Below are 25,386 nucleotides of genomic sequence, written 5' to 3' on the forward strand. Positions count from 1 at the left end.
ACTCTTAAGTGTCTTTGCTTCTTCTGAAATAAAGAAGGAAAGTGTGGCATAATACTCTCCTGTGATTATGAGTATTGGTCCTCTATCTTGCAGCTTCCATAAGAGGCAGCTGCCATAAGTGGCAAGTAGCACCAGTGCTGTTTCTACTACAGGAAATTCCCACTGACGTCTCATCCACATTAATTTACAGTGTCCTAGGTATTTCCCTCTTATCTCTTTGATCTAATGCTGCTACATGCCATCTTGTGATCTGACCCCTTTTAATGTTTTTTTTATAACCTGGGAATTGATCTCAGCATTTAGCCTGCACCTCTACAGGTAGCATAGACGAGAGCCTGTCTCCTTATAGTCTTCTCTTTTCTGTCACTGCCATCTTGGGTGTTAATAGTCTTGGTGTTATAAATCCGAAACAGGAGCCAAAGACTCATGCCGCATCACATTCTCAGACTGTCCTGTTATTTTTGCATGCATATGAGCAGTAGTGCTCACAAGGGTCAAGTGACTTGAAAATACTCTCAAATTGTGCTCTTCCATGTCTACCACCCTGCTGCATTCCTGTGGATTTATGTCTATCTATGCATTGTGTCAAATAGATTGGTTTGTTATATACTATTCAACGATCCATTGTTATCAGTATACAGTGACCTCACCACTTTTTTAATTTAAAAAAATATTTTTATTAAGATTTTGTGTTACAGCACAGCAAAAATCTGATTTCTACACCTTGTGAACATTCCCCCCGCCCCCCATTTAGCCATCACAATGTACACATTTAGATTCCTTAAAGGGCGAATAATGGGCAGATAAACATACAAAAAAGAAACAAAGCCAACATAAAACCAGCAGACACCCATCTACTGCATATTTTAAAGACCCTCTTTCCACCGCTGGATGGGTTCCCAGATTTGTCGCCCCAGCAATCTACCCTTTTCCCCTTTCCTAGTGTATATTCCCTTCTCCAGATTAAAGACAGTAAGCAGCCTGGCGAGCCACTAGTGTACCGTGGGGGGCACCTTATCTAACCATGCCTTAGCAATACACATTCGGAGAATCAACATGGCCAAAAATAAAAATTTCCCATGGGGCCACTCATAATCTGCATTAACCCCGAGTATGATCCAAACTGGTGAAAGGGTAATTTTTATACCCAGGGATCTATTAAGAAACAATTCAATTGCTCTATTAAGTGTTTGCATCTGCGGGCAAGTAGCAAATATATAGATTATGTCTGCCTCCAAGGAGTCACAGCGCGGGCAAGTAATACCAGAGATGCCCCCCCACCACTGAGCTATTCTTGCAGGCGTATAGTATAGGGAGTATATTGTTTTATAATGCTGAGCCTGCAGCGGAGCTGAGCATAATATTGTCCTACCCAATGCTAGTGCATCCTGAAAACAATTCTGTTCAATGCCTAATTTCTCACCCCATTTTGTACCAATCTTCTCCAAGTAATCGGGCTTTTTGGCAACAAGTTCTGAATAAAATCTACCGATAGTACAATCTCCCCCCCCCTTTCGATAGCATCCAGGATTTTGTTATCACGAAACCCAGACGGCCCACCATATTTATTGTTTATTAAAATCCGTACCTACAAGTATTTAAAGAAACTCCTACTATCAATGCCAAAAACGGCTTGTATTTCCGTGAACTGAAGTACACCATTAGGACCAATGATGTCCCCTAATTTCAGGATTCCCTGTCTCGCCCATTCTGCTATAACTGAGTCTGCAAATATCTCCCCTGGAAGGGATACATTCTTAAACATGCGAGTATATCTGTTAAATCTTCCCAGGCCAAACTTTTTCGAGAAGGCTGCCCATATTTTGTACGCCGCCTGCACCGTCTTGAACCTCGTCCTTTTATAATAACTAAAATCTGTGCAATTAAGAAAACAATTCCCCGCTTCTGCCCCCAATACCGTCGCATATACTTTAGTATAGCTATATCTAACTTTGGGATCTCTTTCATCCCCCATAGCAACCCCTGCATGTACTGCAGTGCCGCCGCCCAGTAATAGATTCTGAAATCCGGGGCGCCCCATCCCCCTCTGTCCCTGGGGAGGGTGATATAACGAAGTACCCTTCTTGTTTTACCGTGCGCCCATATGAACCTGGATATCCTTACTTAAAAGCCCTAGGAAAACCTTATAAAACTCGGGAGCTGATCCGTGGCTGCCGCTTTACCCGAGGGAAGATTTAGTGCCGCAGTCATCTCTTCAAGAGTTACAGGGAGATCAAGAGCTACCTTCTCCTCCTCAGGGAGAACCGGGGCTGAAATATCGTTAAGGTACTCCTGTATGGCCGCTAGTTCACTTATCCGGTCTTGATTATATAATCCTGCATAAAAGAGCCTAAAAACCTCCCGTATTGCCCCGGAATCTGTTACTATATCTCCTTTATTATCTACGACTTCTTTTTATTTTCCTTGCCGCCATTTCCTGCCTTGTGCGAATTGCTAAGATGTGCCCTACCCTCTCACTTAATTCGTAGCACCTTTCCTTCTTAACCATATAGGTAGCTGCCGTTTTACTCGCGATGCTCTCTATTTCCTCAGCTTTCCCAGCTACAATTTTAAGCAGAATTGGCTCCAGAGGCGCCTTCTGCTGTATAGCTACATTTAGCTCTTCCTCTGACAAAGCATTAATACGTTTTTCCACTCTACCCTTTTCCTGTTTCTGCTCATATAATGTGTAGCTCAATGTCTCTCCTCGTACCCCTGCTTTAAATGCATCCCATGCAAAGGCTGAGGAGGTGCTTCCTCTGTTAAGCTCCCAATACGCTCTAATCCACTCATTCATATCTTTAATATATTCCTCATCCTTTAGTAGTGCCCTTTCAAAAGTCCAGTTGTTTTCCCACTTAACGGTCCTCCCAAGTTTAAGACTAATTACTAGGGGGTTGTGGTCAGAGATAATCCGCGGGTGCTTTTCCATCAGAGTTCTTGCCGTTAAAGAGTTTGACACTAAGAAATAATCCAGTCTCACAGAGATCTTGTGTGGTGCTGAATAAAATGTACTGCTGGTACCCACTGGATTCAACCGTGCCCACAGATCCGTTAGTGAGTTGAGGTGTGCCAGGTCAACTATCGCACAACATGTCTTTTTTTTACGACCAGTATATACCTGGCCAGCCTAGGTCCCCAAACCAGTAAGCCCACTGATGTTGAAGTCCCCACAGCAAATGATAGGTTCTGCCCATAGGGACAATTCAGAGTCCAGGAATTTGAAAATATCTGGGTCGTCTTCCGTCGAGCCATATACTGAGACTATCGTAAATGTTTCCCCTTTAATTGTACCCTCTAGAAGGACCCATCTCCCCCATTGATCCTGCGGTTTTCTTTTGACTATTGTATCCCTGCCTTTGGTTTGTACGGCGACGCCCCAAGTCTTTGAACCCTGTTTAGGGTGTGCTAACAGAAAGAAACCCAGTTGTTCCAAAAGATATCTCTTCGTCCCTTCTATGTGTGTCTCCTCTAGACAAACAAGATCTAGCCTCATTGACCTCAGGAGTGCAGCCACCCGCTGCTTTTTGGTGCAGTCATTAAGTCCACAAACATTAATTGAGGCAATCCGCATACTCATTAGAAAATGTCATAGGGCTGTCCTGTCTTTCCTGCTAGTATATTAAAAGAACTTAAAAAGTGTGCTGAGCTGTGCTGTGTGTACTGTGTGTACCCCCCCCTCCTCCCCCTTCCCCCACCCGAAGGACCACCCCCCTATGCCCCCCTCCCACCTTACAGGCAAATAGGTCAGTCATGACCTATGAGTGGCACAGTGACCTCACCACTTGATGGTTTTCTAAAAATGAGGATGATGTAAAATAAGGAATGTTGAATATTCTTGGATACAATGTGCTTGTATTTCCGAGAAGAAGCTACTGATTACCTGTTAACCGTGAGCTTTTATTCTGAGCTTTGTGTACTGTTTAGCCCCCAGAGATTTTGATTTGCTCGTTGGCGCAGGTATTATGGCTGCCATGTGAAGATCTTTTGGCAGGGGAGCATTAGGGGGGAAGGGTGGGGGAAGTTTTTGTTTCATATAGTTTTAGTCTGCTGGATTTCATACACTTCCTTATTTCCAAGAGGCAAATCTATATTTTCCCAAAATAGCCATTGGAAGTCCCCAGTCCACTAATGTCTGTGTCATCAGAAATCTGATGTACATATTGAAGCAAAAGTATTGCTGAGAAAATCATTCCGTTACCCACAAGTCTATCTTGTGAGTAGAGCGGTCCCCATTTGATCATGGCTTGTCTAGTGATCTTAATAGAGAGACGTTAATTTAGTTTTAGTCCCTACATCCCTGCTACTGCAGACACTCAGTCCAGTGGGATGTCCTCAACAACACAGTGTTGAATGCCCCTGAAGGAAGTATAACAGGCAGCTCTTGTTTACCCTTTGCCACAAACTGCCTAACATAAGTTACATCCACAGTGTCATTTCCGTGGTATGACAAGAATACTAGTGGGAAACCCATGTCAAGTTGGTCTTACAGCTGGGAGGCCACTATTTATTATTTGATTTACTCATGACCCGAAAGCCTTTAGGCGGTCTTTAGCGAACAGTTGAGGTAGAATCTTTAGATTTACCTTTATTAATAGAGCTGTGATGATTGAGCGTGGGAAAGAGTCCAGCAATTGGATCACCCTTGGTGAGGTATATGAGATGTTGTTAATTCTGCAAACTGTTTGGGAATAGGTGATGGAAGTCAGCTTGAAACTCTGTCATTTGGGTGATATGATGGATTCAGTGTGCTCAGAAGAGCATGTTCTTCTGCGTGCATTATGGGGCTGAAGGGGTATGAGATGGGAAGGTATGACAATTTGGGCCTGGCAACAACATGTTAGACACAACATGTAGTTTGCTAGTTGCAGGCAAAATAATTCACCATGGTATCGCAAGCCTTTGATCAGCCAGAGAGGCTTAGTGCTGTAGCGTGGGCAGGAGGTGGCAGGGTATGGAACAGACTGCAAACCACTTGTAAGAGTGCTTTAGGTGTGTTGACACCAGAGTTTAATCTGTATGCCAAAAACTAATTTTAACCAAGCATTTGACTTGGCAGTACCTAGTGATGTCATTTTATTGGTATGTCACATTCTGTATTTATCTCCTTTTCACTCTCTTACATTAACAAACTAGTATTACTTTTGTTGTGGACTTTGGATCATTTCATAATCTGAATAATGTAATATATGATGCTGAATCAGAGAGCCCATTTGATCCTCATTTGGGTGGAGGTTACTTTGTACATATTAGAACACTAAACAGGGAGCATTTTGTAAAAATAACATTTGAAAATGTGTGATAAAGTAGCTAGATGTTATTGGGGGTGCTCATCCTTAGCAGTCACCCACTTTGAAAAGTATTATTGATCCACTTGGCTGTAACTTACTTATCCATAGTCAATGTTTATGAATTCCAATCCTCACATTCAAATGGGCCAAGAAAAATTGCTTCTATACAAATCAGCCATACTTTCCTTTCCTATTGTTTGAACTGTGAAAGGAGCACTTCCATTAAACAAGAGTTTGAAGAATGGTTACCACTTGTACGCATGAAGGCTGAAAAGCTGCTCAGCCTGGACAACCTGTTGTGTACTTACTACCTCTATGAAGATTCTGGATCTGCGTGAAAAGTAATTTGAAGGTATCCCAATGTTGCAAATTAGGTTAGTGGCAAACTATAATATTTCAGAGAAATTGTCAGCCTCTTTCAAGTAAGCACCCATACAATGAGTAATGTAGGTGTCTGAGCTAGAACTGCTTCTCGGTTATAAACTATTTTATATATGTTTCATAACTAAAATTTGTGATCAACGTCTAGGTGTTGGAGTTCAAAATCTTACCAGCTTGTGTTTGTTCCAGTGTATTGCTTTTCAACCATTATGTACTGTGTGCTCAATGTTTGTTCTTCTTTGCAGATATGAAAAATGCTTCTCTTGAACACAGCAAGTGGCTTATTGGTTGAGCCAGAAAGACAGTGAAAGACCAACACCAGTTATCAGTATAGCAAGATGGGAAATGCAACCACAAAATTCCGCAAGGCACTTATAAATGGAGATGAAAGCCTTGCCTACCAAATATATGAGTGCAACCCTCAGCTCAAAGAAACACTTGATCCAAACGCTTCCTATGGGGAACCCTATCAGCACAATACCCCATTACACTATGCTTCTAGACATGGAATGACTCGACTAGTTGGGTGAGTTGCATGTATGGACATACACCACAAGAAAATGTGTTCTCTATGCTTACAGTTTGTAGGCTATCCTTTTTACAGACCAAAATGTTTATCATATACAGATACATTTGTCCAAGCCCTCCAATTTATAATTATTCAAACGCTGCAGAGGCAGCTTATTTTATTGTAATTTTGTCATAAAGTACTGACTTGTGGAAGAGTAGCCACTGTGTAACATTAATGATAGTGGTACTTAATTATTATTTTCTTTTTTGTTAACTAACAATAAACATTTCCCTTTTTTATCAATATCTTCATAGGTTTGCAGTGCACAGTTGTAAATGGCATCAGTAATATTTTTCCAAAAGGGATAGTCTGTGTCAGTATAGCATCTCATTTTCCCGATAGGGATAGTCAGTGTCCGTATATTATCTCATCCCATCACCACCTTGTTTCTTTTTTACTTTTTTAAACACTTTATTGAGGCAAATGTTGCAAACCACAGTTGCATATGAAGAAAACAATGCCATGTTACAGAGTCTGTACGTAAGATTGTCAAGTAGCTTAATCCGCAAAGTGATGAGTACGTAAGACAGACATCCGGGTTGCACCATGCAGCATGAAACCTGTTACAGTAGAAAACATTTTCTAATAAAGCAACTTAAATACAAATTAAACAGTACCAATAGGTCAGAAAACAAAGAAAGAATAAAAAAGGACAACAATAACGATAAGTAGAGTGCAAGACTAGTACAGTAAAGCTATCAGTATTACATTAAGTGGCATCCTAGCCAATGACCACATCACCGTAAACGTATACCCGGAACCTTTCCACCCAGGAAGGAGTTGGACCAGCAGCATGAGTTCGCATAGTGCCGAGTCGTCGGTAAGAGCTGAAAGGTGGGCTGCGTGAGCGTGGAGGGGGCATACACCTGCATAGGCCCGAAGACCCCTAGTATCGGGAACAGCATCGGGGTCCCCGCCCATCAGGCCCCGTCTCCACACCAAGAAGGTAGTGGCCAACAGTCGCAGAGGCACAACCAGTGTGGAAGTGTGGAATGCGGGACCCAAGGTCTAACCCACTCCGGTCGGATTGTTGGGATGCAGGGACTGGGAGGGAGCCACTAGCGTTTTCCGTGAAATGTATTGGCGGTACGGACCCCAGATGTCTGTAGGGCGGGAGGAGGCCGGGAGTTGATCAGAATACTCCACACTATTTACATTGCAGAATGCCACGCTCCTAAGCCAAGTGGCAACTGAGGGAGCGCGTTTCGAGCACCATAGCAGCGCGATCTCTCTCTTGGCCAGAAGGAAGCAGATAGACGCCAATTTGCGGAGCGTGCGGGGGAATTTGGACATGTATCCCATCAGGGCAATTTCTGGAAGGACCGATGGGGACATCACCACCTTGTTAGGGCATTTATCTTCCTGTTGGGCCACATCACTTGCCTGTTAATAGTGTATTCTTTCTATCCTAATCATGGCTGTAGTGAGTCTAAAGATGCACTAGATATGCACCCATGCCCCTTCTTGAGCTTGACCCATTCCCTCCCAGCCAGCTAGCTCTATGGTTTGATTCTTTATTCATCTCTCACCGGTCCCATACTGATGTACCCTCTCAAGGGATCCCTGTGGTAATTCGCCACCAATGAAACGTTTAACAACAAACCATACTCCGAGGTTTCTTACTACTTGCCGAGAGTATGAGGGGCTTTCTTGTTCCTCAGTGCACTTGAATGACAGGCTGCTGCTTGAGTGTTCACTGACTATTAACATTTGTGTTTTTGATTCATATAAAAGTAGCTATCCATTATCCAGAGTTAAATTAGTTTCAAGCAGGTAGTGATCATTTGACCATGATCTTTGTAGTTGCCCAGTCGTTATATCAATATGGAAGGGTGGGCAAAGGATATTTCCTTTTAATTAACATGAAATTTGTTTTACAGTCCATGAAGATAAACCACTTAGGATTGCTGGCTGCTCTTTGATAAGAAGTAAACTCAATGGTGGGCCATTTTAGAGTTTTCAAACTGCTCGGCAGGTCGTTATGACATGCCGTGTCATAAGCTGCAAACAAGTCGAGGAGTATAAGTACTTTGGGTTACCCCAAGTTTAAAGAGGAGATCAACATTTATCTGACATCTGTTATTGTGGATTCTGTCCCTTTCTCTGGTCCATCATGAAGAATTCTTGAAGTTGACAGGTTAATTAATCCTTCCAAGAGCTGGCTAATCAATGGAAGGTTTGAAATGGTTCTGTAGTTTGCTAGTTTCAGTGGGTTGGCAAACGGTTATCCTTTCCTCCTTTTCCTTGCATCATCTACCATGTTTGAGAGGGAGTACATCAAAATGCATCCCAGCGCGACTGATCCACTTAGTAAGTTGTCCATGAGGACTCTATTTCTTTTGACCACAATAAGATGATGGACTGAGCACTGAAACGTTTCAGACACTCATCCCCAGTCACGAAGATCTGGGTTAAAGCCATCATTGTTATTTATGGTTTGAATCTCATTATTCTTTTAACACCAAGAGATAAACAGGAGCCCAGTTCGATTGGCCGCGTCCCACAAGCATGATCACTGTCGCTCGTCAGGTGAGGCGTGGCGACGTAGGTGGGAGGAGAGGCTGTAGGCGGCGAGTGCACGGCATGTGAGCCGCGGCGTTCGAGAGCCGGACAAAAAAGCCGGGAGCGGGGAGCCGGGGACTGCGAGGCCATCGGGCCGTCGGCAGCTGCACGTTGCAGTTTTGAGACCGGAGACCGGCTGAATCGCGGTAAGGTGGCAGTGCAGCCGCAGCACGTGAGGGGTGTAAGGTGCAAGGTATAGGGGCTCAGGGGCACGGAGGCTGTTCGGGAGGTAACCACCGTTACCGACGTGTTCTGGTGTGTAGGTGCTCCCGGTTGGCATTTCTCCCGCCCCTCCCCCCCCGCATCACGCAAGTTGCGCGGCGCGCAGAGCCCCTCGCGCCTAGACCACTCTCCTGAGTTTCTCGGCCCTGATTACCCCCGCGGTCTCCCCGCAGTTCCCTGTGCTTGTGCCCCTCACAGGGCTCTCGGCGGGTGGCTCCACTCCCTTGTGCTCTCGGCCTTTAGCCAACCCCTGCCACTTCACCCGTTAACCTAGCCTGCCGACAAAATTCACAAGTTCTGGGGCTGCTCCCCCAGCTCCTCACCCCAGAGCCCGCCTGGGCCCCGACTATTCCGGCCAGGACTTGCTGGCTTCGTCCCTGTCTCCCCTCTGACGTGTTCGCACTAGTGATCAGTGATTACAGTGCTGCACGAAACTCCAGTAGATCTCGGGCTTTGGCTTGAGCCGGAGGGGCGAGCTGGTGACAGCCGGTGGGGTCTAGGTCGGGGGGGTCTGGGGGCCTAGGCGTAGGTTGGACCCGGTGAGCAGGGGGGTGCCACTAGCTATACATATATATATAGCTATACAGTTGCGCAGTAACAACGCATGGTGGTCAAACCTTAAAATCACGCTGCAAAAAAAGCTGCGAGCCCGGCTTAGCTGAGTTTAGCTGAGCTCCGGCTCTTGGAGTACTGAGAAGACCCTAACCATACGTCGGAACATGAGGTCCGGGAAAATAAGGAAGTACATGGCGCCATCAAAGCGAAAGAAATCCAATCAATCGGATGCCGCCAAGGCGTCAAACCAGGTCAACTACTGGCCAAAATCTAAAAAATCCCTAACCCTGCGGGACTACTTTAGAAAAACGCCAACAAAGACTGCTGCACTGCCACAACCATTCTTTCAATCTCCGGAGGTAACTGCTACCGCTACCATGACCCCGGCTCAACCAGGGCTGATCCGATCGGCCTCACCACAACATTGGGCATTTGAAACCAAAAAGGTGACGGAATCACCAGAAGTTTACATCTTTGGATCCACCAATAAAAATCTACTGAGGAAGTGGCGAAACGACGAAACTTCCAACGCAAATAGCAAAAACGACGAAACTTCCATCGCAAACAGCAACATTTTTCAATATGCCCAATCTCAACTGGCCAAGCTTTCCGTGTCCCCAGCTCAGGATAAAGGATCACAACACCCACTGCAAATCCAGTTGGAGAGTAGTTTGTGTACAACAAAGGTCTGCTCAGTTCTAACACAGTCCCCGGAAACCTGCCCGTTAATTCCGACGGCGCTTTCGGTGGTTTTGCCCCGGCAAACAACGACGGCGCAAATCCATGGGCATGACAAACCTGCGCCTCTTAATAGCAGTCAGCCGCCCTCAGCCTCACAAACAACAACCACTTCAACTGTCTCACCAGCCTCAAGCCCCTTGCATATGATATTCTCGCCACCTGGATTAACAAAGGACTCACAGCAAAATCAGTTAGATCTGTCTGACCCTAACGATCAGCTCATTTCAGACCTATCTCTTTTTTTTTTAAGACCACTCAAAATTCCCCTAGGCACATTTTAAACGAAGAGCCTAACACCGAAGATCACACAGCAACTAGTGCTTGGCCGCAACTCCTCCAGACCCTCCAACAAACCGTTAACGCATTAAACTACCATTCGGTAAAATTGGAGGTGCAGGTTGATCTATTAAACACCCTGGCATTATTCACATCTGGGATCGACCACAAACTAGACAATTAAATAACTTAATCTTAAGGGCACAAGCCTCTACAAAGCTAGCCCAATCAGTTTGTTGCTGCTCCCCAATCATAGACTCTCTCTCTCTACTTCCAGAATGCCTGACTACTGTCATAAGGGAAGTTAAGTTGATGAGGGGAGGAAACGCCCCTACTACACCCTCCTCCCCCTTATAGAAAAAACAGCAACACCCTACCCAAGATCCTGTCAAGCGGAGCGCAAACATGACGGAAGGGGCGGCGCCAAGAGCAGGAATAACCACCGGCCCAACTGAGCGGATCGGGCAGGGCCTCAGTGGTCAATTACAACCAAAGTCGACAGACGACAACGGTCCCCCATTGACTTCAACTGGGCCTACAATCAGCCGAGATCAACCTGTCATCGGGTCAAAAGACAGCCCAGTGCCCCAGACCGCTCCAACAGTGGCAATTACCCCAGCGCTCCCCCCCATTGTGCAGTAAGAGAGAGCGTAAACGCCAGCGTAAAAATAGAAACAAACTTAGGGTAAGCACCAATGTGATTCACCAGAAACTTTTCCCTCTCTTTGTAAAACCAGAAAACAAAAAATCCCCCACCAAAATGAGTGTACCATCGCCTACGAAAAACCAAAATGGAGAAATCCCAGGAACATCCATCCAACAATCAGCAAGGAGCAATCAGGACCAAAGTAAGTCAAATACGGACCCAGAAATGGATGATCCCAGTGCACCCACAGAAATCACATGGATGAGCTCTGATAAGACAAGTGCAATCGGGCCCAAGACAGTACCAGGAAACCCTAAGTCACTGAAGGCCCCAACTCCATTCGGAAAGGACAATGCAACGTCAAGACCAAATTACTCCAAAACTATCTGTAATAAGTCAACAACTCTGACAAGCCAGACTCCACCGTTGCAGACTGCTCGGCAAACATTGATACAACAGACACATGAAATTAAACCAGTCATGTTACCAGACAATCTTGACAACTTGCCCTTAAGCGCACCGGAGACGATCAAAAACGATCCACCGCGCCATCAGATCCTATTGGCTCCTGAATATGAATCCAAGGGTCGCCACGACATTCTTAATAGATTGAACCTGATAAAACTTGCGAAAGACATCCCGGGCCTTGCAGGGCTGTCCACGGACAGTATTGACTCCACCGAATTCCTCCCCCCCAGAGGCAACCAACCATCAGAGGTCACCGTGGCGACTTTTAAATTGGCAAGCTGGGTAGGCGCTTTTTTGGAACATAAGCCCATTTTACATAATTGGGGAATCTGAGTGTACCCGTATTTCACGCCAGGGTATCCAACAGCCCTGCTAACCAGATCGACTTTACCCAGACAATCGGTTACTATCAAATCAATGGTACATGTGAGACCCTACTCCGATCTAAAAAACGCGTCAGGACCAGAAGATCAAATCAAATCCCTTGAAAAAGACGGCGACAACATAGACTCAAGTCAAGGCTGGGGATGGCTGCCAGCGATCCTGTCCTCTAAAAATTCAAACTGACCGCTCATGGCCGAAACGCAGGCTGAAGATTACAAACCCCCCGGAAAACTAAATCCAGTAGCAGAACCACAGTTAAAAACAGATAATACGCAAGGGCGGTCGCCCTTTTCACTGTGCTCATGGAACATCAGCGGGCTCCACCAAAAAACCTCCAACGATGACACCCTGGCCTTCTTATGCAAACACGCAGCAATTGCCCTCCAGGAAACTTGGGCCACAGAGGGCCGCCCAATTGCCGGTTACATTGAATTTTGGAAGCCAGCACTAAGGGACAGCCACTATGGTCACTCTAAAGGTGGTCTGTCTACATATATCTCTAACAACTTAAAAGGTTTATTCAACCAATTTGTACTTGAGGAAGACTGGCTCCTTGGGGTCAAAATCAATCCGTGGAGGAAGCAGCGTTCACTCTTCCTCATAAACATGTACATTAACCCCAGCACCCGCACTAAAAAAGACCACCTGGCCCGCCTCAGTGAAATTATGAATGACATTGCCATAGACCACCCTAACTCGGACTGCATTGTCACGGGGGATTTCAACACCAATCTATTCCAGGGGAAAACAGCAGACATGGAAGGGCCCGCCCAGACAAACATCATCGAGGCCATGACTCAAACTAAACCTCCGAATCCGGCCCATAATAAATTGGGAGAGCTCTCCGTGATGAGATGCTACAATGCAGGTTACCTGGTAATGAACGGCAGGTCAATCAGTGACACACCCCCAAACTGGACTTGGTCAAACGGAAGCAAAAACTCTTATTTAGATTTTACCATTTGCAACTCAGAATTATTATTCAATCTGGACAATTTTTGCATCCATCCACGGTCTGAAAGTGACCACAGGCCGCAGGTAATCTCCCTTAACACTAAGACAGAATTCCATAAAACGGTGCCCGCAACCCACAAGGGAATATATTCCGAAAACTTAAAGCGTCTCAAATGGAGTGAGACGAACAGCCAAAAAATCTTAACAGCAAGTAAGGACTTCGCCAAAGGCATACCGGACCTAGACGCCTCCCCGATAGTGAACTGGTCGCTGCTTTGCTCTCACTTGATCAGCTGCTTTTCAGCAACAGTTCAGGGTCCAAGCCGCACTTCATCAGCCGGGTTTGCAGTCTCCACTGACACAAAGTCCTTAAAGAGAACGAGAAACAACGCCCTGAAGACACTTTCAAAATTCCCGGGGAATAGTATCTACATTGTTAAATACGATCAAGCTCAAAAAGCATTCAAGAGGGCAATAGCCCAAGAGAAAAAGGCACAGGAAACCCAATATTGGGTTAAACTGGTGTGGGAGAGCAAGAAAAAAAACTCCAGGAAATTCTGGGCTCTCGTTAACCGCACCAATCTGAACTTGACAAACTCTGGCTCAGCAAACATTCAGGAAGCAGAATGGGCTTCATACCTACTGGACCACTTCCAGGCACAAGACAACTTAGATCTTATTGGAGCAGCCAGTGCACATGGCACCGGCGTCGGTGTACCATTGAGCACTCCCCCCCAACCCAACTCAAGGGTCCGCCGTAGAATATGTATTAACCGAAGAAAGAGTCACCAAAGCAGTGACAAAAGGGAGACAAGACGGAGCACCAGGCCCGAACGGCCTCCCACAGAGGTTGTTTAACTCGGACATTCCTTTCTGGTCCACGGTGCTATTAGACCTCTTTAACTACACTTTGAGGACAGCAACAATCCCGGACTCATGGCGGGGTGCAATTATTCATCCCATTTATAAATCTGGATCACGCACTCGCCCTAACAATTACAGATTAATCGCCCTCTTGGACATAGAGGCGAAACATTACGCTGGGCTCATCTTGGAGGACCGTGGGCAATGGGTAAAGGACAACAATCTGATACCACTGAATCAAACAGGGTTTGTTGCCAACTCAGGAACCATGACAAACTTATTAGCAGTCTCTACCATCGTCGACAAAGCCCTATTATCATCTAGGACAGCATTTTGCTGCTTCGTCGACTTCAAAGCTGCATTTGATAGGGTTCCTAGGGCGGCACTCTGGGGAAAAACTGAGGCAGTGGGGAATTCCAGATAGAATCCTGAATCCTATCATCCAATTGCACACTAGTACCTGGGTCCGAGTGAAGTTAGGGTCCGGCACGCATCTCTCGCGAAAAATCATGACCTTAAGAGGCGTCAAGCAGGGATGCGTGTTGGCCCCCCTTCTCTTTAATCTTTTCATAGCAGACCTGTCAAGTACCCTAAACAAAGTAAACAGTCACCCGCCCAAAGTAGGAGGAACGGCATTATGTAATCTTTTATACGCCGATGATCTGGCCTTGTTTAGCCTCACAAGGGTAGGGTTACAAAGGCTTCTTGACTCATTAATGCAATGTACGACCACCAACCAACTAGAAGTTAATATGAAAAAGACCCTGATAGTCCCGTTTGGTAAGAAACGTTACGGAGGTGGTAGTTGGTCATTTAACAAAACAAGCCTTACCACCGGCCAATCATATAAATACCTAGGTGTTTGTTTGGATCACAGGGGCAACTTTATAAAACAGAGTAATATGATCACAGCCAAAGCCACGGCACTTGTGGTATCACTGTCTAAGTTGTCCAAGAAACTTTCTGGTCCAACCCTCTCTCCCCTACTGGAAGTTTTAAGAGCAAAGATCGGTCCCACTCTATCATATGGTATAGAGATCTTTAAGGGTAAAATGAATACTGTTTTAAACAAACACACAACCAAAATATACAAAAAGGTACTCCATCTGCCAAGTTCTGCATCCCCTGCACAGATCAGATTAGAGTTGGGGTTAACTAATTACGAAGCCTTCAACGTTGGCACATACCTTAAGCTTTGCCACAAATTAAGACAGGCTGAACCAGGCACACTAGAATCTCTAGTCTGGAAAGAAATCAACGAGAGCAACCCAGGAGAATCTTTTGGCTGTCTTTTTAAGGACTATATCCACCAAATGTCAGCTGCTGACCTCTGGGCCCTTAATCCTAGTCAGTCTGCCTTTAAAAAGGCAATTAAAAAATGTGTGAGATTGACATCTCTTGCCACCGACAAATCTCTCCTTACGAAACGTAGCCATTCTTGGGCAGTAGCCAACTCCTACAAACGGCTATCCCCCGCTATGTATTTTTCCACCAATTTTTCACTCTATCTAAAGCGCAGTTTTATAGCCTTAAGACTGGGGGACTGGCGCTTCCTTCAAAACCTACCCACCTGGCGTCGTACGGAGGAGGTCACAACCTACAGAGGGTGTGGGTTAGCAATAAAAACAATCCTGCATGTGGTTTGCATTTGCCCCACCCTCAACTTTCAACGCAGGTGTATGCTCAGGTCAGAATGGAATAGGCTGGGAGTTCGGACCTGCAGGCATGCCATCATTGCCGCCCTATCTACGGATAATACTGTTTTAAACATCAAATTTGCTAAATTTATCCAGCAAGCATATCGCAATTTTAATACAAAAAAAACTGTCTTGGCCTTGCCACCCACCATTTAGATTAAATATTGTATAGTAATAGACTTTCCGACGATTATGAGGGTCGTAACTCAAATTGAAATTCTGTGGTGTGCATGCTTATGGTTCGCTTTTATCATTTGAATATAATGGGTGCCGCACGAGAGACGCTAGGTCATGTTATACAAAACAGTCTAAATTTTTACTTATTTATGTTTTTTGTGCCCGCATGGGTTCTTTGTTTTTAACTATTTTATATACAAAATTGTACACAATGTGATTTGGGAAAAAACTTTTAAAGATATTGTTTTATATCTAAATAAAGATTATTATTATTATTATTATTATTATTATTATAATTATTATTATTATTATTACCATTATTACCAAGAGATAAATTGCAAGCGACGGTGAATACAACACCGACATAAGTATCCACCAGTCTTGGTTTGAATGAACAATAAACAAGCTCAAAACATAATACCCTTTTGTCCCTGCGTCGGTAATATCACATTGAGAATGATCCTCACATTGATTCATTAAGCAGTCTCACCGCCAGTTGTGAGGGTCAGTTTCGACAGTCGTAGAACACGGAGGTATTTGGGGAAAGTTGGTTCTCTGAATTCTTGTGTAAGGTTGATAAGTAAGGGCGCCATCATTTTCCAAAGGACACCCCTTGATTGGTAAGAGAGAGGGTGATCCTTTCCATACCCAGAATAAGCCAAAGGGGGTAAAGCCAGCCCAGGTGTGTGAGTAAATGTGCCGTCTCACAGTGTGACAGGATAGTCTGAATTGCTGCACCCATGGCTAAGTCAGTCTGCCTCCCCGTCTGGATTTCAGGGGTAAGGGAGTGGATTGGGTAACCCCAGGATCATATAAGAGAGAAATCGTGGGAGTTGTGTGTCTAGGTGTTGGTCGATGTCATTGAACACTTGTGACCAGTATGCCTGACTGTGCGGGCAGTCCCACAGCAGATGGGTTTCCTGAAAGTAGAGTTGGAGGTTCAGTTTCCCAAGTCCCCCAGCATCCGGAGGTAGGTAGCTAACCTCTCTCTTCATCCGGGGTCATTTCCCACCCCAGACAAGTTGGTGCAGTTTGGATTGTAATTTGGGAATCATCCCTTTCGGGGGAGCTCGGGGAAAAAATATTTGAAAGAGATACAGGATTTAGGGTAAAATGCTCATCTTAATGGCTGCGACTCTACCCAGCCATGAAATTGTGTGCGATTTCCATTGGGTTAAGCGTGATCTCCAATGGGCTAATTCAGACTTAAGGTGACTGTGTTGGGATAGATAGTTAATGAATGAGGTTGCCCGGACAGTGGAGGCCAATTTGATCCCCAGGTGAGGGACTGTCTATTTTGCCCAGTGAATAGTGTATTGTCCAGCGAGGTGGGCTTTGAGTGCAGGGGGCATAGATGGATTTAAAGCTTGAGGCTTAGCTACGTTAACTCGGAATCACAAGGCAAAACCGAATGTCTCTAGATTAGTCATGAATGACGAGAGGGATGTTGCCGGGCTGTCCAGTGTTGCCAACACATCGTCTGTATATATGCTGATCTTATGTTGTTCCCCCCAAACCCCCCGAAAGTGGTCCCAATTACGTAAGAATTGTCGCAGACTGTCTGAGCCAGGGGGTGAATAGGGGGGACAAGGGGCACCCCTGCTGAGTCCCCCTACCAATGGCAATGGGAGCGGAGATATAGCCACTCACCCTGACCGAAACTGTGGTCAGGTGATAACCGTTTAGTACCCAAGACTGGAACCTCCCAGTTATGCCGAAGTGACCTAGACTTGTTTTTGGAAAGGCCAATGCACCCTGCAAAAAGGCCTTCTTGACGTCGATAGTTAGCAGCTTATACTCTCCTGGGCGCATGAAGCCTTCTCTATGATATGCATCGCTAGTCTGGCGTTGAGGGTATAAAGCCTGCCTGGTTTGGGTCTACAATGGACGGCATACAGGGGCCCAATCTAGACGCCAAGATACAGGTGAACAAATTTAAATCCGCGTTCAATAAGGAGATGGTATCGTTGCCTATCTTTACCGGGCTTACGGATGACTGCCACCAGGGCAGTCAGCATGGAGGGAGGAATATCTCCAAAAGAGTTGAATATGTGCATTATGAGCGGGCCGAGGACTTGACAGAATGTTTTAAGGAATATGGATGGGAAACTGTCGGGGCACGGAGGCTTCAAGGCCTGCTGTTCAGAGATTGCCAAGATAACTTCCCCCACTCGGATCTCATGCTCAAGCGAAGCAATTTGGTCAGGTGAAATGGTAGACATCTGTGAATCGGCAAGGTATGAAGTACCGTCTGCAAACTTGAGACATTGACAAGTGTGTAGGTCTGCATAGAAGTCTTTAAATGCGTTCGCGATAGCAGCAGCATCTGTGATCTGTGCCCCCGTTGCATCAAGGATTGAGTGGATGACCATCTTCAGCTGCTGAATGCATAGGCTGTTGTCTAGGAGTCGGCCTCCCTTGTCATACCTGACATAAAAGGCATGGTGTAGACGGATTGCTGAATATTCAGTTCTGTCAAGGTCAATGCTGGCTAGTTGCACTGGTAATTAACGGGGCCTGTGCGCTGATGTATACCCTCCAATTCTTTCACTTGCGTAGACAGTTGGTCTTTTTTCTCACTGTGCATTATTATCCGCTGCGGAAATGTAAATACGTTTCCCGTGTACAACCGCCTTCCCAAAGCGTCGCAGCGGAGACATCAGGAAAATCATTTAAAGCCAGGAAGTCAGTGATGACCTTGTGAACCTGCCAGGAACGGGCCAGGCGACGCATGGGGAAAGCTTCATCTCCAGCGTTATAGCTGCATGGTCTGTTAACGTGGCAGGGAAGATCTCTGCAGCGGAGGTAAGAGAAAGAATGTCCTCCGTGCCCAGGAAATGGTCCAATCTATCATAAGTCTTATGTGCACGAGAGAAGTAAGTGTAGTCACGGGTACTGGGGTGGACCGTCCTCCAAATAGCTTAAAGCCCTAAGTCCTTGAGCCACCCATGTCACTCCCTGGTCAGTGCTCCTGACTGGACAGGTCTCTGCGTTGACCTGTCCAGATTGTTTTCCAGGACCAGGTTAAGGTCCCTGCCCCTCTCCCCGCCCCACCAATATCCTCCGTTCCGGAGTGTGAAAAATGTCCGGAAAAGTTGTACGTATGAATGCCTCCTGGCTGTCGTTCGGGGCGTAGATGGAGGACCAGCCATTAAGAGTGAGACGGTAATCCAGAAGGTGACCCTTCACTTCCTCAGACCGATTCCCCCCCTGAAAGTGTGAGCCACCAAAAGAGCCACCCCGCTGTTTTAGTGCATCCAGCAGAGAAAAACTGGTGTGGAAAGGCTCGTAAACGGAGAATGTGATGATCCCGTGGAAAGAGATGTGTCTCCTGGAGTAGGCAAAGGTCAGCCTTTGAGTTCTCCAGATAGGACAGGACCACTGTATGCTTAATTGGGTTGTTGAGGCCCTTTACATTAAGGGAGAGAACCCTAAAAGGAGTGTTCCCCAAGGCATGCAAGGGGGGTCGAACAGCTGCCCGCATTGACACCCAGTGTGGTGCCTCACTTAATTGGCTGTTAGAACCTGTGCCTCATGTTGTAGCAATATTGAACCTGAGTGTGCCCAAAAAAGACAAACAAGAACTCCTTAGAAACGATTAATGAGTGTACGGGAACATAGATGGTCCACAAAGAAAGGAGTAGAACCAGAGTTCCAATTATCAGCAATGGGGACAAACCCTGGCCTCGCCCCCAAAACCGCAGCCCAACTGCCCCTAGTTCAGTCTGTGTTCATCATTGCCCAGCTGCGTCACGGGGAGTCTGCTTTAGCTAGTGCCCCAGGAATTTAATCCAATGCAGTCTGTTGACTTTTGGAAATCACGCGCGGATCCGGCGGGAACGCCACTGAGGACGACCGCCAGTCGCGCAGGTCAGTGATGTCTCGGTCACTGGTCTTTCTGCTGACAGATTGATACCCAACACCCTGCAGGTCTCCTCCAGCTACCACAGCTGAAAAAGCTTCCCCTCCAAGCGGAAGACAAGGCGGAAAAGGTGCCCACCACGAGTAAGGCACTCCAATATTCCATGAGTGCGAGGTTGCTGGGCATCATCATTATTTTGCTCACTTTGCTACCCCAGTTCAGAGCCAGCCATATGCAAAATCAGTCTTGAACCTGTTCCTCATGGGAACAGTCCAGCCCGAACTGCCAAGCCAGGACTTCCCTAGACTGGAAACAAGCATCCTGAGACCGGTTTAGGGGTAACACCCCTACTCAGCCAGGTTAGCTTGAATCCAGTGGCAAAGTGAGCAAGGGACCCACATCTGGGCATACCCTGCCAACTTAGGGCAACGCAATGCAACACAATAAGATGATGTACTGAGCACTGAAGCCTTTCAGACACTCATACCCAGTCATTAAAATCTGGGTTAAATCCATTGTCGTTATTTAGTACACTTTGCCACCTCAGTTCAGACCCAGCCATATGCAAATCAGTGTTGACCCTGTTCCTCATGGGAACAGTCCAGCCTGAACTGCCAAGCCAAGTCTTCCCTGGATCGGAAACAACCATCGTGGGACCAGTTTCGGGGTAACACCCCTCATCAGCCAGGCTAGCTTGAATCCAGTGGCAAAGTGAGCAAGGAACCCACCTCTGGGCATACCCTGTCACCTTAGGGCAAACAATGCAAACACAATAAGATGATGGATGGAGGGCTGAAACTTTTCCGACACTCACCCCCAGTCCCCAAGATCTTGGTAAAATCCACCATTGTTATTTAGCTCACTGCGCCACCCCAGGATGCTTGTTTTCTGTCCAGGGAAGACCTACCCTGGCAGTTCAGGCTGGACTGTTCCCATGAGGAACAGGGTCAAGACTGATTTACATATGGCTGGGTCTGAACTGGAATGGCCATGTGTTCTAAAGAACGTTGATGGATTCAACCCAGATCTAATAGTGACTGGACTGAGTGTTTGAAAAGTTTCAGTGTACCGTCCATCGTCTCCTTGTGTTTGCTTAGAGACTATTTATTGCTCTGGCTCCTATTTGTGTACCCTCGTTTTCCTATATAATCTCAGTTCCTTGAGTGAATATTTATGACCATGCGCTAACGCATACAGTGCAGACAGTCCCACTTCCTCGTTGCTCTTTTTCACTTCTTTTTTTATGGCAGTGGAACTAGAGCTGAGTGGGGATAAGGAGTGTCGAGCACACTGCCTGTCTCATACCAGACCCTGTGCCTAAATGCAGCTTGGCAGTGTTGAATGTGTGTCCTGAAAGCTGTTAGGGAAGGCTTTGAAGACTGGGTGGCCAAATGCCAGTTATTGCCCCCAGAGCATAATGTGAATGTCTCAGTGCTGTTCTCATCTGGGTAAGGGGGCAAGAGTGCTGAGCTTGTGACCTGTTTAAAGTACACACTTTTTGAGCTGGAAACACATACACTGCAAGCTAAAAGGATTAATGTGCTCTGACCACTGTCCGACGAGTGGTAAAGTTTAATTCTAGCATTTCTATCACTACACTTGTGCTATTTTCATTGGGGAAGGTGATACACTTACATATGTTACAGAGGGCTTTAGTATGTGCCTAAAACAGATGCAGGGAAATTTGCACATAGGAAGTGAAAATCAGGTGCACTGTGCCAAGAGTCCCGTTCAAAAGGACAAGAAAAATGATTGCCCTTTGCCAGAGGGACGTTTTTCATTGGGACCATCAGACACATTGGAATAGAGAGAAGCATATAATGTCGGGCTCACCCAAGTTCTCCGCAGGCTCAGGAAGCAGGAGCCAGATGAATAGATCCCTACTTCCCTCTACCACTTGCCCGCCCAACGAGGTCAAAGCAGTGCCAATGAATAGGGGGAAGAGGGGAGACAAGGGAAGGAGAGACAGGGCAGATTTGGCACACGTCCAACACCACGAAAAGTTACACTAGGATCCGGAAGAATTCCTGCAAACAGAAGATCGCATTAGCAGTTTGAATAGGCTAGGGTCAACATACAAAACTAACAATCTGTTAATATTTCTACCTGGAAATCTCCCCTCTTCCGCTTGTGTTCACAATGAAATGAAAAGAATAGGGCAACGGGTGCAATGTTCCTAAATACAAATAAAGATAATGTTAGCGCGGGGGCGTGGCCAGCCAGGCAACATGGCGGGCACAACTTGTTAGAGCTCCGCTAGCGAGGCCCTAATTTATCCTGTACTGTCCCGGGAAGTGTGCAGCGAGTCTGTCGGCGACCAGCGGAGTGGTTACGGGATCGCCTGGGGACCCCTCCGGTGCTGCAGGAGCCATGTGGCGAGCCTGGGGAGCCGAGTAATCGCCGGAGGAACGGAGCAGTGGGAGTCCGGGGAGAAGGCGCGAAGATCGGCTGGGACCCGGAGAGGCCGGGGCCCGCCTCCGACGGTGTGGGTGGCGTCTGGCGGCGACCGGAGGCAAGAAGAAGGGCTGAGAAGACGCTGCCGGGGCCCCGGTGTAAGACGCCTGACCAGATAGCTGCGCTGTCGCCGGCTTGTTGAGTGGTGGAGCCCTGCGGCGCTACTGTGAGGACCCGGGGGCGAGCCGTCATCTTGTGGCCGTGCGGACTGGACAGTTGTGGAGCCTGACGTCCCGCGCTGTGCGGCGAGGAGCCCGCTCCTTAGTGCTTGAGGGGAGTGGAGCTTGAGAGCAGCAAACGGCGGCCGCGGGCCACTGGGGCCCTCGAGCGAAGGGAAGACGGGAGCGAGTCCGGCTCCATGCGGGGCAGATAAACGGCGCCTCGCTGCAACAGACGCGACAGGCAAGTTGAGCTGCGGGAGTTGGAGGCGGCTGGCGAGGGGGTGAGGTCGGTGCCGTCCTGTGCGGCTCGAGAGGCGGTGTTACGCGGGCGCCGCTTCGGGGCCCCCGCATTGTGAGGTTCACCCGGGGACAAGGGCCCCCCCCCTCGTTGAGGCCGCCCTCCCCTTCACCTACGAAGCGCCAGCCCTCGGATTGTGAGCACTGCTGGGCAGAGGAACCTACTTGGCCTGCTGCCCCAGGACTTCCCTCGCTACTGCGGAGTGGGGGGCTGGCCTGGGAGAGGCCCTGGACAGAACACCGCAGCTGCCCACAGCGGAGGTCTCCCATAGGCTAGCCATAACTGTCTCTGTGTGGCCTTCTCTACTGTGCAATGGGTAGAGCCCTTGTTCCTGGACTGGCGCCTACCAGGCCTGCCTAGATACATAAGCCCGGGACCCCCCTTTGGTGAATGCAGGCAGCAATCCTGGGGCAGCGACGGTGAGGCACTTTGCGGACGATACGTGCGGACGCTCACGGATGCCCGGGAGTGCGACTGCAGAGTGACCTACTGCTGGCTGGAAGGGAGACGGACCTCGCTCCCCGGGGAATAACGCCCACCTGTGGCGGCTGACAGCGAGTGGCCGGGCGGGTGGATGCCCACAGCGCAGCAGCTTGCTATGGGCAGACTCAAGGACAAGGCGCAGCTGCGACAGCAGGAGGCGACTGGGCCCGATGCAACGCAAGACCAGAGGAGGATGTTCCCTGGACCCAGTGGCTGCGCTGGCGGCAAAGATGGACACAGTTCTAGCGGCGGTGGAGCACATTGGTACGACCCTAGAGCAAACCAAGTCGTCACTGGAGGGACGGATCGATAAGGTGACATCGGACTTCACCCTGCTGCACGCGGACCACCGTAAGTTGGCGGAGACCGTCACAGAACAGCGCCAGGCGGTACAGGAGATACAGCCGGTGGTGCGCAGTCACGCCGCGGCTGTGCAGGACCTGATGGATAGGGTCCACGAACTAGAGGACCGTGCCGAGGACGCGGAAGGGCGCTCTCGGCGCAACAACGTCAGGGTGGTGGGCCTGCCGGAAGGAGAGGAAGGGACGGCACCGGAGAGGTACACTGAGGCGTGGCTGAGGACAATCATGCCGACAGGAGTGCTGTCCCCGCAGTTCGTGGTGGAAAGGGCGCACAGGGTGCCCGCACAAGCCCGCAGGGCGGGAGCTCGACCCCGCCCGTTCCTTTTCAAGCTCCTCAACTACAGAGACCGGGATGCGGTACTCCGAGAAACTCGAAAGATGAGTGATCTCAGGGTGGGCAACAGTCGCGTGATGCTCTTCCCGGACTACACCGCGGCGACCCAGAAGAGAAGAGGGTCCTACATGGCAGTGAAGAAACACCTCAGAGACCTGGAACTCCCCTATTCGCTGCTCTTCCCATCGCGGCTGCGTGTGGTCGCGAAAGAGGGAACAGGCTTCTTTGACACCCCGGCGGAAGTCTGGGACTGGTTGGAGGAGTCCGGGCAGTGGACGGGGACGCGCCCGGAGGCCCCGGAGGGTCGGCGGATGGCAGGTGCAACGCTCTAGGAGATGGAGAAGGAAGAGGGGGGCCGGACGGGGAGCGAGCCTGGGACAGGCGGCACCCAGCCCAGAGAAAATAAGACCGGAACGGCAGGAGGCACTGGAGGCGGTTGCGACACTGGGAGCGGGGACAGGACAAGGCAGACCGGAACATGGACAGCAAGATGATGCCGCAGCTAGCGGATCCTCCTCGCCATCCACGATAACGTCGGACGACACTCTACAGCCGGTGGTGACGCCCCAGACAGCGGACTACATAGTGTGACAACTGAGGACCCCATGTTGGTTTAATGCAAACTGGTGATCTATGTATATTCCATTGTATCCTTTGACTATTTGATACAGCACGTCGCTGGGCAATGCTGCTGTCCTGGGGTAACCCCCGCATGCTGACACAGTACTTAAACATGCTGACACACTGCGAACGCACAGCCGCGCTTCCCGCTAGGCCATGAGGCAATACACACACGCGCCAGCCGCGCTTGAGGGGGGGCTCGTGCGCGCCGGCACACTCTACTGATGGGGCCATCTGACCACACCTCAACAGGGGCGGGCCTTGCGAAGGGAGTCACAGATAAACACTACTGACCGCGCGTTCCCCTAGCGCACACACATTGCGCTCACACTACACCAGGTGGTAGTTTAGTTGATCAGTCTGGACGCACTCTCCGTTGGGGGTACGCCCATAAAGTTATGGAGTTGGTTTCAGTTCATATGTTCCAGATGCGGCAATTAGTACCTCCTGACCGAGGGCCCACCTCAGACCTCACGAGATAGGCCCCCTGCCCCTCCGGGCGAGAGCGCCACAACACCGTTCATGGCATGCACTAACGTCATGACTTGGAATATCCGAGGCATGCACACCCCGTCGAAACAATACTCTGTCTTTCCGTATATGCAGCGCCACCACATAGGGATTGCACTCCTCCAAGAAACACACATGTCCAGAGTGGAGTTGGAGAGGCTTCGCAGGCGATAGAGGGGACAAATTTATGGCACGGCCTACTCAGCGCATGCACGAGGCACTCTGATCTGGGTGAAGGCAGGTGTCCCCTTTGCACACTTAGACACGCAGGTAGACGCGGAAGGGCGATACACGTTTGTGAGGGGGAGGCTCAACGGGCAAGAACTGCTGCTGGGCTCCATATACGCCTGCCTTCCTGGCGTCTTTAAACCATGTCCTAGAGCAGTATGCGGGCCTGCCTTGGTTAATCGGGGGTGACTATAATATGGTGCTGGACACCCAATTGGACCGCTCATACCCACCCCTGCGCGCAGCGACCTCACTGGCGCAGACCCTTAGAGACTGGCTGACTC

At 48.3% G+C, this 25,386-nt stretch overlaps 1 protein-coding gene across 2 annotated transcripts in view; it reads left to right on the forward strand.

Annotated features, from left to right (window-relative positions):
* Nucleotides 1-25,386, forward strand: part of ANKIB1 (ankyrin repeat and IBR domain containing 1) — a 580,820-nt gene that overhangs the window by 58,953 nt on the left and 496,481 nt on the right. For both annotated transcript variants that reach the window (XM_078663642.1, XM_078663643.1), the window contains exon 2: nt 5,918-6,198. In XM_078663642.1, the coding sequence (XP_078519768.1) occupies nt 6,011-6,198 (188 nt within the window). In that variant the 5' untranslated portion in view covers nt 5,918-6,010. The remainder of the gene's footprint in view (nt 1-5,917; nt 6,199-25,386) is intronic.

The sequence above is a fragment of the Lissotriton helveticus genome, chromosome 10 (genome assembly GCF_964261635.1).
Source record: "Lissotriton helveticus chromosome 10, aLisHel1.1, whole genome shotgun sequence".
NCBI lineage: Eukaryota > Metazoa > Chordata > Amphibia > Caudata > Salamandridae > Lissotriton > Lissotriton helveticus.